Genomic DNA, 14,544 nt, shown 5'->3' with positions numbered 1-14,544 from the left:
TCTGGAAACAGTTTGTGGTTGATGTCCAGCACTGATGTGGTGTAGCTTGTTCTCAGCCAGAGGATCTCTCAGTCCTAAGATCCCAGACCTGGTCAAAGTGAAACAAACAATCCAGATCAAGTTGTTTAATGGACAGAGAGTTCAGCTTATGTTCTGTGTGATTTTAGCAGGGTGAGCAACTATGGCCCTCGTAGTACTGTAGACTTACCATTCTTCAAGCTGTTTTGAGACCTTTTGAGAAGCTTTTTCTCTGAAGACAATTTACCACATCCTCTTCTTTCACTCCTTTCAAGAGCATCACTTGGTCAAAACCCCTCATTTGGCTGATGAGATCATCTGTACAAATTAAAATACTGCAATAAAAATTAAAGAATTAAGAAAAAGTTACAGAGGCAAAGGTCTTGCTCATGAGACTGCATTAGCATGTGTAATTCTCAGAGACTCTAGAATTCATCTATTGTTGCAGTAAATGTGTTTTTTTCCTCTAGAATCTTTCTCCAAAGTTCCTGACTTCTCTCACAAATGTGTTTTAGTCTGTGCAGTGTAAGGCCTGGCTTCAAACCAATCCATTATCAATTCACAATTTATAACACAACATTTACAAAACAATGAAATAATGTCAGGTGTTTATATCAACTAAACCAATTTCATGATACTTGTCTACTTTTAAAACAGGTGGTGTGTTTTTAAAAACATAATATTAAAAATGTCCAGTCACACTTTGCTAACATGCTGTAATTGTAATAGTATAAAAAGAAATCAAGGCTGACATGACCAGTTCTGTGAGAGATCATCATAAAATGTTGTATAACACAGCATTGCTTCAACACACACATACCAGAGGACTTCTGTTTGTTTGAGCACAAGATCTTCATTCCTCATCCTGAGCAAATCATTTCCTTGGTCTTCCTTCTCTTCTGTCAAACAAGATAATCTCTACTTACTCTGTGTGCAATTAATGTTGCTCATTAAACATAATTAAGTTAATTTAAAGTAAGATTCAGACCAGAGCATTTGATGAGTAAACAAATGTACCTGGGAAGAGCTGATCATGGCAAGATTTGCTGAGACTCAGTAATAGCTCTTTTAGTTTTTAGGAAGGTTTGTGAGGGTTGGCTCTTGAGTGAACTGTTGAGCTCGATATTTTAGACCTGAAAAAGAAGAACAGCATTATCTGTAAAAAATCATGTAAGACAGAAGGAAGGAAATATTATTAATTACGTGCAACTTGTACATTACACCTCTGTAAAGATGCTGTATAATTAAATGTTAAATGAATCCATTATTGAAAGCAAGTAATTAATAACAAGCTATAGTCATATGAATTCTTTTGATAGTGTCAGATGAGACCGTCCTGGGGCTTGTACAATATCATACAAGTGTTAAACTGGATTATTAAGACTGTGATGTGTTTAGGGATAATTTTTAAGACTTTGACCCTGTCCAGATACCCACACTTGCAGTCTTGGCCACTTGAGAGTGTGTGTACATGACAGTGTGTGAACGAGACTGTCCCCGGTCTTAATAATGCCAAAGCACAGCGTCCTTAACACACACTAAACCTCTCCAATACTGCTCCGGAGCACTATACAAAGCTTAGTGTATCCCATCATGCATGTTTTGGAATAAATCGTCAGACTTTTTGCCGAGGTCTCACAAGAGGTCATGGAAAGCTGTCCAATGTACAGTATGTGAAATATTGATAATTAGATATTAAAAATCTCTTTAAACACATAAGTGTCCCATAAGGCAGTGGCTCCCAATCCTGGTCCTGGAGAACCCCAACACTGCACATTTGAGATGTCTCCCTGATCAAACACACCTGATTCAACTCATCAGCTCATCAGTGAAGACTCCAAGGCAGATAAGAGAGACACCAAAACCGTGCAGTGCTGGGGTTCTCCAGGATCAGGATTGGGAAACACAGTCATCAGGTCATGAAAAGTTCGACACACACTTGTGGTCATCATGCTCACTTGAACACTAGGCCAAATACAGGAAAGACGTCAAATAAGTAATCAAGTGGTCAAGTGCAAAGATGGCAAGTGTGGGTATTTGGACAGTGCAACAGTTTAAGAAACAACAAATGCCGTACAAATTATAACAGCAGGAATGTTTAATAAAAGGGACAAACGATCACAGACTTACTGCTGCATATATCTGCCTCCGCAGCTTTCTGTCTTCTCCATTTCTGAAGGAATCCCTCTCCAGAAACACCACTGGGCTTCCTTTACGTCTTTTCAGCTAAAAATAAAAATAAAAATAATAAAAAGGGGAGAGTAAATAAAATTGAATTATATACAGAATGTTAATAATGATCTGTGAGCAAAATATTTAGATATAATATTATATATATATATATATATATATATATATATATATATATATATATATATATATATATATATATATATATATATATATATATATAAACTGATATGAATGAACTGCAAGATGGAAAAATGCATGTTTTATTATTTATTTTTAATTAGATTTTTTTTTCTTTTGGATTCACATTAAAAGGTATTAAAAGCATGCTACAGAACATATGATTACTGTGATATCTGTCATATAAAAGCACATAAAAACACTAACATTACAGTGATACAAACATAGCTGGTTTGGTGATTATTGTATTGTTGTATTGATTACTAATATACCATAGTAAAACTACAGTTACAGTTACTACTGTCCCGTTTACTGTTTTAACTTCACATTTCATTTATTACTATTGTAAGTGTCGTGATTACCATGATTTTACTACAAATACAACTTACATCATTGATCCTGAAATTAATAATAATATAAAACGGATCGAAGGTCTATGGCACATCACGTGGCAGATAGAGTTTAATCACACTAATTAGCAGCTGTGTTCATTTATTTAAACGCAATGAAACTCAAAGACAGCCGCGGATGACCGATATAATACAGCGATTAAACATATGGCACTAATCTGATTAATAAAGAAGACAGAATACATTTGATAAAAGGCATTAAAAGAGCGTATATACGACTACTCACCCAAACTGTGGAACTGATAGCAAGTATCGCGATGTGTGCTGAATGAGACTTCTTGAACGTGATTTCATAGCGATAAACATCTCATGTCCTCGTCACCGTCCTGAATGAGGCCGATGAGTGTGGTGTCGAATTCTGACGCCAAAAGTTTCCCATTGAAAGCAATGAAGGTCGTAGTGCTTCGATATTCGACGCCGAGAGGCACATTTGGCGTCATAAAAGTGACGCTAGGGGCGCTTGACCATGCTTCGGTTTTAGACGCCTTTGGAGTGAGAATGGGTTGTTCTTTTTCAGCAATGTGCTTCAATAACATTGATCCATTACAATCTTATATTACTCAGTCAATACAAATTATGTTAATTCACATGTACTGTGTGATCTTTTTCAGTGCGGCTTGTACCTGTGGAAATGCCTTACAAAATCTGTGGTTGTTCACCAGAGTCATTGAGGGTCAGTCCAGGAAAGACTGTTGCTGTGGTCACAATGAATGGTAAGAATGTGAAGAACTTCATTTTGTCCTGTTTGATAAGCATCTTATGAAGTATACAAAGTAATGTATAAATTGTATTAAGAACCCAAACCCTGACTGACACAGCTAAGGATTGCATTACAGTGGATGTGTTTTTGATTTTTCCAGGACGATATGATCTAAGCATGCCCGAGTTATTTTGTGAGGCATGCCAAGCCACTTGGACTGCTGGAGTGGCCAACCTTAACAGCAGTGACTACTGGCCGGCAACTCTTCAGTTTGCCACAATTTATACTACCGATATATTTTTCTCATTTGAGGAAATGAAGATGGTGGCACCAGGACTGTCCTGTCAAGCATTTTTAAGAATGCTGGATCAGCGATCTGTTCGCTTTGGTCGTGTGAGTATTGAATGTATAAATCCTGCAGTATCGTTAATGTATTTGAATTGTGGGCTGAAAACCTGTTTGATGTTAATGTATTTGTTGTACATTTATAAGCTTTTGTTTTTTTATTTTTAATAGACTGGCAAGATCTCTGCAGACAGTTTTCAGAAAAGTTTTTTTGAGTGGGAGGCTGTGCGATTTGAGGTGGACAGTATATGCAAGGAAGAGCCCTTCATCTGCCCTGCATGCTCCCCAAATATGCTCGCCATTTCCATAGATGGAAACCGCAAACATTACCGTTTTAAGAATGCTGCTAGGTACTTCAAACTGTGTGTCACAGTGTTCTTACATATTAATAAGATAACATGGCTCTTTATTATGCACTAAGTAATCTTACATTATAAGTTATAGAGTTGTCGAAAATACTGACTTATAAAAATTGACGCTTTTAGCGCTGATCATTTAAAGCCATTCTCAGACATATCCAATGAGTGTGTGAACACAATGGCCAATCAGAGGTGTTTATGAATCCGCTCAACAGCGCTCAAAGCATTACGTTTTTTAAATTTCAGACTGGTACTGAAGTTGGTACTTATGACAATTCTAATAAGTTATCATAAACTTTTTTGTACCTTTGTTGTTGTTTTTGTTGTTGTTGTTTTTTTAGATCTGAGGAACAGGCCATCTTTGAAGGCATCTTTATAGCCAAAGATGAAGATGTTACAAGATTTGTGGACAACATTCACAGCACAACCAAACATGTAAAAAGTGTATATGATGATAAATAAAACTACAATACTACAGTAACCTCTTACTGAAGAGTTTGTTTAGAAGAGTCTTGTTTTCATTGACCATTATCCATGTTGTAGGTCAGGGGGAGAGGTGTTTGTGGAGGGGAGTGGTCAGCAGCCAGAGAGACCTCACAAAGATCTGCCAGCAAGGTAGACGAAGAGGGATTGGAGGTTGCGGTTTGTCGGCACGGAGTGCTTCTCTGTGCTTTAAATATGTACAGGGGTGAAATTTTTGCCTATCCCCTGTACCTTCAAGAAAAGTTGGCCAATAGGCAAGTCACTTTTTTTTTGTATGGATGTGACCTGCAAATATTGGCCCTACCTGCAAAGAGTTACAAAAAGCTGCCCAGAGCTCCAGCACCTCCTTAACGTGAGACCATTCCTTTCGGTATTTCATGCCAAAGCCCATGATTTTAAATGTGAGGTAAGAAAATGTTGCTATGTGACAGAACCACATTATCTTAAACCAAACATCTGCAAACATCTTGTTCTTTGTTTATTTATGTTTTCTTACTCAGATGAAATGGAGTGGGTCGTATCAGGATGGGGCTGGACTAACACTAGGGGAGGAGGTGGAACAGTGCAATGCCTTCCTCTCTAGGATTGCAGTGACAACAAACCATATGTCAAAAGCAGGTAAGATGACCACATAGTGCTCTAGTTACATAATCACATAATAACATATTTTATGCAACATATCTTTTGTGTTTGCAGGACGCACAGACATGCTGACTCTCATGGCCATGCGATGAAACCAGCAAAAGTTCCGAAATTTGGCAGTTTCACTGACTCGCCGATATCAGAAGGTAATGACAACTGTAGAATTTGTTTTACATGGTCAGTATTGTGTGTTTGCAGTGTATGAAGCTGTGCATTGGTCATTTGGTTCTTGTTTCTTGGTTCTGTGATTGCTTGTCATTGTAGACCAGAAAAGCTCTGCAAAGCCAGTTACAAAACCTAGAGTCCTTGAAAGCCCAATTGGCAGTGACAGAGAGCCAACTGGAAGACTGGGTCAGTGATGTAAAGGAGTGGGCAGGCGGTGAGGAAATGATAACTGTTAAATCTCAAGTTCAGAATACTTAAAACATTTAGGTAAACTAATTTTTCAAGTTCAGAATCACAGACACCCCATCACTCCCACAGTTATCAGCCTTACCCCACTCGTCATAGTGTTAATTACAAACAGCTAATTTACATAAACATGACATTCAGATCTTGTTTCAATGTTTGATGGCAAATAACACATGCTAATATAACTATCAAAGAGACTGTCATTATATGTATATAATCAAACAACATACAGTACATGTGGTTTCAAAAGTTTAGCAGCCCATCCTCAACCAAAACACATGCTCTGCTCTTCACCACAGTGGTAACCCTAAAAAACTAACTTAACAGAACCTCCTGTAAATCCCAGCATAAAACAATATTAAAGAATAGCCTATGATAATCGGCAAAAACACACAAAATAACACTTAATTTCAACATTTATTTATACTGTCTAACACAAAGAATGCAGGAAATTAGAAATGTGCTGCAATTAAACTGCTTACTACAATAAAATTTTGAGTTCCAAATACTTTTTTTTTCTATTAAATACAAAGAACTTCCATTATTATTTGAGTGAAACTAACTCATTTCATTTAATTAATTACACTGTTTGGTTTTACAGTGCACAAATAATTGTAATTGCTACTTTTATTTTAATTTAAACTGCAAACTACCTATTTCTTCTCAGCAGCAAGAGTAACAACCACAAATGATGCTGATGGCTTGGCCAGCAGAATTGAGGTCCTGGTAGCGAGTATCAAGAGACGTTCCCATCGGCTCTACAAAGATACCGATGGGAACAAAGGTCGTGCCAGAATCCGCCGCAAGATCAGGGAGGAGAAGGGCATCCTGACATCTGTTGTGGAGAAATACAACAGAATGGTTCCAAGCACAGAAAGTCTTTGCATGGAAACCATTCTGTCTGGTGAGACAGCTTGGCCATGGTAGCTACCACACAGTGGTGTGTACACTAGTCTGTTGACTGCTTCTGACAAATCTGATACATACATTATGACACATTACCCACAATGCTTCAAATGTCATTCTGTGACTTTTTTTCTGTGATTCTTTAAAGGTTGATGTTTGATACATATGAATTAAGTCTTTCTCATAAATGCATTCCAGACTCTGTCGATCTAAGGACAAAAAGAAGAGCGTTTGACATCATCATGTCAGTAAGAAGACTTGAGGAGGAGCTGAAGATTCTTGTGGCAGAGATGGACCACCACTGGAAATCTCTTTCAACTCGTGCTGATACCCTCAGAGAGCTGTCCCACATGTTTGCCAGTGAGACAATGAGAAGTATGTATTGTATTTGTACAAAAAATGGCATAAACATTTAGGGTTGCTATGACCATAGATTTCCAACTGTCAGAATATTTTTATTATACAGTTAGTAAGAGTGATCTGTTAACTAAAATCTACTAAAGTGCATATTCCCATAACTACATATAGGACATGTCCTCTCTAATCATTAAAGTAAGTAGCCTAGTAATTAAAAAAAAATATATATGTATATATTATTGAACGATAAGTGGCTTTTAGCTCTATAAGTCATTGCACTTGGCCTAATTCTCCACTCCACTCCAACTGGTAGCTGAAATTAGAGAATGATGCTTTCTTGTCCTTGATGCCCTCGCAATGCTCAAACTTTGAATTTCCTTCATGACATTTACTATCTAGTGAAAATGAGGACCAGCCGTTTAATCCATAATAGCTGTCCGTGACTGTCTGATTATTACCAAGACCTATGGCTATGTTTGGTTGTGTTGTTTGCAGGAAAAACAATTATTTGTCCAACTATGGTCATTCTGACTGACTAACAATTTGTTGACTTTTTGGGGCAGCCCTAATAAATATACACAACAATGATGTATGTTTATAAAGTTTCTAAAGCATGCTTAATGTTATTTTGTTCCTCTTTTAAGATTCACCATGTGGCTTAAGTGAAGAGGGTTTGAAAGGTCTGCAAAGCATCATCCTGAGAAAGCAACATAAAGTCAGAGAAATGAAGGTGCAAGCAAGAGACTGTTACCTGCAAGTTTTGTCTGGAGAAGGCAACATCAACTTTTTGTACAGTGCTTCAGCTGATGAGTATGACAGTGACTGTGAAATGTCTGATGACGGACTGTAATCCACAAGACTGTGACACCTTTCATCGTTCTGGACAATGACCTTAACTCTGTATATAAAGAATGTAATAAAATCTGCTTTTCATCACCTTTATAAATGGAACCAAAAGTGTTGCCTCTTCTTTCACATACATAGAAATGTGTGCATGCATGCCTCTAGAACCAGTATGTGGTGGAAATTAAGTGCATTAATTGAAGTATTGTATGGTACTTAGAGATTTGAGGTAAGAGTTTCTTCTCATTCAAACTTTACTTATACTCCACTGCAATTCAGAGAGAGAAAAAATGCACTTGACAGCACATGGAGAGCTTTTAAATGACATTTTGTTGCAAAAGAAACTTCTCAACAGTACAATTAGTTGATTGGCAGAAAATGAATTGCCAAATAATTTTCACGCAAAAACATTTAATGGTTCCAGCATGTATTTTTTTAATTTGAGGTTTGAACTGTTCACAGCTTTTATCAATGCATCTTTTTGGGGTTTTGTGTAATTGTGTCTGTTTTTCTCATTTTCATACTTGCTCACAAACAAAACTCTTCATTTGTTGAGAAATAAATAGCAGATTAATTTATGAAAATAACCATTAGTGTACGTTGTGTACAAAATAATGAATAATAATCTTGCATGAGTAATAATAATCTAAGGTCATGTGATTCACAGGGGGAATGAAATATTAGAACACAGCTTGTGGCTGTGGAAGTGTAGAGTGTATTTCAAATATAACAACTGAAACCTTTTTAGAGACAGAAGAAGCTAATTATGAGGAAGAAAAGCATTATGATAAGGAGGAATCATTATTTCCCAGTTTAATATTACATCTGCTTATGTGTCATCTAGTAAAAGTATTGGAGTCAACTGATTTGATTTTGTGGTGCTCAAAACATTTCACCACTTGTGTAGCTTCATCATCCATAGCATGAAGCAGAGGGTAACTAATATTAAATAATTTTGCAGCTGTGCACTGTATGTGAATTAAATAATTCAATATATCAAAATATTTCATTTTTTATTACAAAATGAAAATTACTGTCATAGTTATTCTAGCGTGCAGTAATTTTTATAAGAGGTATGTTAGTCTATTAAACATAAAATACTTATGTAACATTTGCAGGTATGTGACCCAACAGGCTTTAAATAAAAAACTTTTTAAAGCCTACCTCTCTTTTTTTTTACAAACCAGGAGATGCAAGTCTGCCATCAGGAAACATTATTTTCTTCCCTTTAAAGAAGCACCCCCCCCCCCAAAAAAAAAGACTAAATGCAAGGAAACTTATAATAAATTGGCAATTACAATTATGACTATAAATAATAAAGTAATTCATATCTATTATTGTAATCAAACACTTCAAACATGACTACAAAACTTGAGTGACAATTTAGTAGCTTTTGGAGTATTATTTGGTATTTATGAGCTTATGCTCACGGACAAGAAACTTAAGATCTCGCAAGGTACACTGTTAAGCAGTTCAAGACCAATGCAAAAATTTTTTTTAAAAAGACAACTGTAAGAGACTAAACACTAAAAGAGACTGGGTACTGTGCAAAAACTTTACTGAAGAACAAACAGCAAGAAAAAACACTCAAAAATAAACTGCATTGAAGGGTGCTTGATGAGTCCAGGTGTCTATGGTGACTATGTTGTCATGCTGAAAGCTGGTTGGGATGTGGGGACTTTGGCACAATGTGTTGGAATTCACTCGCAGGCTCCCATGTGTCATCCCAGGTTTTGCCACTGTAAAACATCATAAGTGCACATAATGTTATTAGAACACAGAGCAAAAATCAAGATCACTGTCAGGTTTATGATTAATGTCTGGCATATTTTCATTTTACACAGTTTTATACTTCTATAACGTTACATCTCTTTTTTCTGGTCAAGGTCTGGCAGCTTTATTTACTAGTGTTACTAGTTACTTTTAATATTACAATTTTCCATACAGTTCTTGTACACTGAAAGCAATGTACTTAAAAATTTAGTGATTTCAAATTGTTTCTGATAAACTGAGGGATTAAGTTATATTAGTGGGTTGAGGAAAATCTCCTATTTGTTAGGAGAAAAAACACTCTTGGATTAGTTGAAAAGTGGCTACTTCTGACGTGCAGAGGCAGAATAAGTTTAGAAATTTCAACGTTATCATATTGTGTTCCAAGCAGATTTGGCAGTTCTACCAACTCTGGATAAGGGTAGTGGTTTGTTTTTGTGACTTGTGGGGACATTTTATAGGCGTAATGTTTTTACACTGTACAAACTGTATATTCTACATTAGCAAACTGTATATTCTGCCTCTATAGCCAGGGACACACTTAACAACTAGCTGAAACATTCTGAGTTCAACACACAAAGACAGTTTTCTTTGACTAAAGCACATTTAACAAGTAATTTAAATGCGACTGTAAACACTGACTAAACGCAACTGGCTATGACTTGACACACTTGGGCATGATCAGTCGTAAGTATTAAATTACAGTCATAACAAGCCTTACAATCCTTAAGTGTGTGCCTGGCTTAAACCTACCCATCACAGGAAACTGTCAGCATTTTTTAATAAAAAAAAAAAAAAAAAAACACTGTTTAGTGTGTCCTCATAAACCATGTTTATATTGTAATACCCATGTCATTACACACATTTGTGTCCTTGTATACAACCATGTATACAAGAACGCACACACAAACACACTTTACATACTATAACTCTTTTTTTATGTGAATGGCACCCGCACCAATCCCTTTATTTGTTTTTTCTGTCTGATCCTCAGGACTGCAGATCTAGCTCTTCCCAATGCCTCTAGCTCATCGCTATTTAAGTCAGACTACTGACCATCGACCTCACACCAGTTTTTCTACAGGCTACCTCAGAGGATTATTTACTGCCAAAATCTGGGAGCTTATAACAAAAAAATCCAAGTTACTTTTTCACATTTATTGACTGACAGCTCTCCTGTCCTAATGTTGAGAGAAATAAAGTGCTAAAGAGGTGTTGTGTGTGCTGTGTTAACATGATGGTTGTTGTAGCTCTCAGTCCTGCAGAGTTTAGCTCCAACCCTCATAAAAACTCACCTGCCTGTAGCTTTCTAGCAACCTTTCAGACCTTGATGATCTTGTTCAGGTGTGTTTGATTGTATTGGGTCATGGAATGGACTAATCCATTGCATTGAAATGGAATTAACTAGGAATTAACTAGGAAATAAAACATGACTTATCACACAGTGCAAGGCAACCAGTGAACTTTCAATTCAGCTTTCCCCTACACAAACACAAACAAACACAAGTAATAATTTAACTTTAACTGTTTAAGCAATCACTGGATATTACCTTTGAAAGGCCAGCACATGGCCTAATAAGACATTTTACCTCATTTATTCGTTCCCCAGTTATTTTATCAAAAAGGAAAACCTTCTGCCTACTACATTTTTGACAACCTGAAATAATGAAAAGACAAGTTTTTTAAGTCACGAATGCCATCATGCTTTATAGCTGAATCACACAAGCCCATATTTATAAATTCACATGTGAGGAGATATGCAGTCTTTTCCATTCGTGTCAAAGTGAATTTGTTCCTGTTTTTGTCAATCAAGCAAAATGTACAGGATTGGTTTCCCAACGCCCTTGGACATTGGCCACTAACACAGAGCTAAATAAATATGTAAATAACAAAATACTGTGAACTGGCTATCAATGATGAAGTCATTGAGTCATGAAGTCATGACTGGGAGCAATTTTATTAATAGTGTGAAGTTGTACCATTCAAAAAGTTACCTTTTCTTCTGTTCTATACCAGTGGCACCTCCTGACTCAAAGGCTTGGAAATGGAAGAGGCAGATGGATATGGAGGAGAGACAGGGGTGGTAGAGTTTGACGTGGTAAAGGAGTTTAACCTTCTTTTCCTCTGCCGCAGTTGAGGTGGAAGAGGGGAAGAAAGTGAGGGAAGAACAGTTGTAGAAGTAGCAGAGGAAGGAGGACAGAGAGAGGTTGGAGAGAGCGAGCAAGGCACAGGAACAAGATTGAGAACAAATACAGTTTCAGGCTGCTTGGTGAGGCTCTCCGGCTGCTCCGCGGGGACGCTCTCTCTCCGGCTGCTCCGCGGCGACGCTCTCCGGCCGCTCTGCGGGGACGCTCTCTCTCCGGCTGCTCCGCGGCGACGCTCTCCGGCCGCTCCGCGGGGACGCTCTCCGGGTGCTCCACGGCGTCGCTCTCCGGGTGCTCCGCGGGGACGCTCTCTCTCCGGCTGCTCCGCGGCGACGCTCTCCGGCCGCTCTGCGGGGACGCTCTCCGGCCGCTCCGCGGGGACGCTCTCCGGGTGCTCCACAGCGTCGCTCTCCGGGTGCTCCGCGGGGACGCTCTCTCTCCGGCTGCTCCGCGGCGACGCTCTCCGGCCGCTCCGCGGGGACGCTCTCCGGGTGCTCCACGGCGTCGCTCTCCGGGTGCTCCGCGGGGACGCTCTCCGGGTGCTCCGCGGGGACGCTCTCTCTCCGGCTGCTCCGCAGCGACGCTCTCTCTCCGGCTGCTCCGCGTGCTCCGCGGGGACGCTCTCTCTCCGGCCGCTCCGCGGCGGCGCTCTCCGGCTGCTGGGCTGTGGAGGTTGCTAAAATACAAATTTAATATGTACATAGTAACAAAGAAATATACATGTATTCTAAACAAAAACATTACTCTTACCTTTTGTTAAGATAAACTCATAAGCCCTCCGCATCTTCTCCAAAAACACTTTGGTGACAGGAGTGGGGTGCAGATGCGTGATAATATCTGCCACCCACTTATCTGAAGCCCTTTTGTCCTGTTTCCCAATAAATAAAATTGGCTTGTATCCGACAGCCTCAAGTTTCAGCACCTGAAATGAACAAAAGCAGTTATTAAACTTCATTAGTTATTACACACATTAATTAGTTACAGTACACCCACTGATGTATTAGAAACATCAGTACTGTTAAATAAATTTCATTTAATGAAAAACAATGCAAGAAAATGAGCCATAACCCGTTTCATTAAGATTATTTTAGAAGACACATTACTCTTGAACTGTATACAATCGATCATCAATATAAGTTAAGGACAGAGGTACTGCTAGTTTCTGCCATTGCCATCATGACTTATTTAATACTTGACACAGAATACAATTTAGTAACTCTTTAACAAAATGTATAAGTAAAGATGGATTCTTCCATGTATGAAATAAGATGTATGTAAATATGTTTGTAAAGGCCAGATCATATTAGTATGATATTTAGTATGTCAAAAACATGGCCTTTCGGTTTCACTTCACAATAATGTATGAAATATGAACTTTTAACTTACTGCAATACGGGCAGAATCAATTATACGCCCAGCATTTCTGCTTTTAAGGACAGATTTCCCCCACTGGCTATCCAGTGATGCCACTTTTTCTTTTATTTTGTTTTTGGTGGACAGGCTTCCAAAGCAGACATGACAAGTTTTCCTGCTTGCCTGATTGGGAGTCTGGCAAGAAGGGCAGGGCCTGAATTTGGGCCTTGTCATGACTAGACAAGAAATATACACAAAAACAAACAACAGATGGACAAACTGTTACGATAAAGAGGATTTTTAGGAACTATTAAGAGAACTGGAAGGATGGTCAAATAAAACAAATAAAGATGAAAATAGAGATAAAGATATAGAGAGAGCTAAAAAGAGAGTGACAAGTAAACTACAGCACAGACAGGTAAACAGGACGGACGTGGCTCTTAAAAGTGCCTTTATTGTGTGTGAGTGAGTGAGTGAGTGAGTGTGTTTGTCTGTATGTGTGGTCGAGGTTTGGAATAAAGAGCAGGCAAATTTGAAAGACCTGATGAGAGAGAAAAAAAATATATTAATAATTGAACACCTTACACCAGAGGTGTCAAACTCAGTTCCTGAAGGGGCTCAGCCCTGCTCCAGGAAACATACCTTTAACTTTCAAATAAACCTTAAGGACTCGATTAGCTGAGTAAGGTGCATTTAATTAGGGTTGGAACTAAACTCTACGGGGCTGCGACCCTCCGGGAATTGAGTTTGACACCTATGCCTTACACTTTACACCAGTATTCTTCATTAATGTTACCAGATTTAACAGTTTTTCCACCCATTTGGTTGATTTTGGGTTGCACCATGTGTGAATAAATGAGCTTGGGAAGGTGGAATTTTGTTCTTTTAATACAAAAGAAAGAAATAGAAAAATTGCAATGTTCAACATAGCCTCCTATATAACCTCTGAAAGAACATTTAAATTATTTATTTTATAGTGAGAAATTGTGCTGAGACACAAAACTGTTGTTGTTATGAATTTGTTTCTACTGATTATTATAGATAATATTTAGGCATTTATTATCAAATTATCCGTGGATTTTAAACAATTACTGGCCTGACCATTTATAATGTTAGCTAAAATGGCTTAATAGTTTGAGCTATATAAAATAGGTAACTGGAAACACATCAGTACTGAAAATCTTGTATTCCCCATGATTGCACCTTCATGATTATACGCGAAAAAAAATTAACTTTGAATTTAATTAGCTAACTTTGCGAGCCTACTGCACATGTGGTGCAGCAAGTAATTTAAATATATATATATATATTTAATTTTCTATCATTAACCGTCCTAATAAATTGCTGCCTTACACGTCTAAAAGTTCTAAACACAACTTGTCCTGATTCTACAGTTTTATTGTGTAAATTTAAGAATAGTCTCGATCTCTATT

The 14,544-nt window shown here is 37.9% G+C and overlaps 2 protein-coding genes and 1 long non-coding RNA gene across 6 annotated transcripts; 2 read left to right on the top strand and 1 right to left on the bottom strand.

Moving 5' to 3' along the window:
* Nucleotides 1-3,436: 3,436 nt before the first annotated feature.
* LOC113043844 (uncharacterized) lies at nt 3,437-5,214 on the top strand. Of its 2 annotated transcripts, XR_003275797.1 has the most exons (4): nt 3,437-3,511; nt 3,659-3,891; nt 4,544-4,637; nt 4,746-5,214. It is a non-coding gene; the product is annotated as an uncharacterized LOC113043844 (long non-coding RNA). The 2 variants fall into 2 exon arrangements; XR_003275798.1 differs by lacking the exons at nt 3,437-3,511; nt 3,659-3,891 and adding an exon at nt 4,135-4,193.
* A 201-nt stretch (nt 5,215-5,415) lies between these two features.
* Nucleotides 5,416-8,409, top strand: LOC113043680 (uncharacterized). The gene is made up of 5 exons (XM_026203194.1): nt 5,416-5,473; nt 5,592-5,678; nt 6,406-6,642; nt 6,843-7,019; nt 7,646-8,409. The coding sequence occupies exons 1-5, from the start codon at nt 5,416-5,418 to the stop codon at nt 7,849-7,851; spliced, it is 765 nt and encodes a 254-aa protein (XP_026058979.1). The 3' UTR covers nt 7,852-8,409.
* A 2,643-nt stretch (nt 8,410-11,052) lies between these two features.
* Nucleotides 11,053-14,054, bottom strand: LOC113043775 (coiled-coil domain-containing protein 8 homolog). Of its 3 annotated transcripts, none has more exons than XM_026203368.1 (5): nt 13,145-14,054; nt 12,509-12,680; nt 11,609-12,434; nt 11,204-11,271; nt 11,053-11,096 (listed from the first exon to the last, which is right to left on the bottom strand). In XM_026203368.1, the coding sequence occupies exons 1-3, from the start codon at nt 13,343-13,345 to the stop codon at nt 11,872-11,874; spliced, it is 936 nt and encodes a 311-aa protein (XP_026059153.1). In that variant the 5' UTR covers nt 13,346-14,054; the 3' UTR covers nt 11,053-11,096; nt 11,204-11,271; nt 11,609-11,871. The 3 variants fall into 3 exon arrangements, with proteins under 3 accessions (XP_026059153.1, XP_026059151.1, XP_026059152.1); XM_026203366.1 differs by having other exon boundaries at nt 11,609-12,417; XM_026203367.1 differs by lacking the exons at nt 11,053-11,096; nt 11,204-11,271 and having other exon boundaries at nt 11,278-12,417.
* Nucleotides 14,055-14,544: the final 490 nt, after the last annotated feature.

Source organism: Carassius auratus, chromosome 25 (assembly GCF_003368295.1).
Source record: "Carassius auratus strain Wakin chromosome 25, ASM336829v1, whole genome shotgun sequence".
In the NCBI taxonomy this organism is placed as follows: domain Eukaryota; kingdom Metazoa; phylum Chordata; class Actinopteri; order Cypriniformes; family Cyprinidae; genus Carassius; species Carassius auratus.
This window is presented reverse-complemented; position numbering and strand designations above follow the sequence as displayed.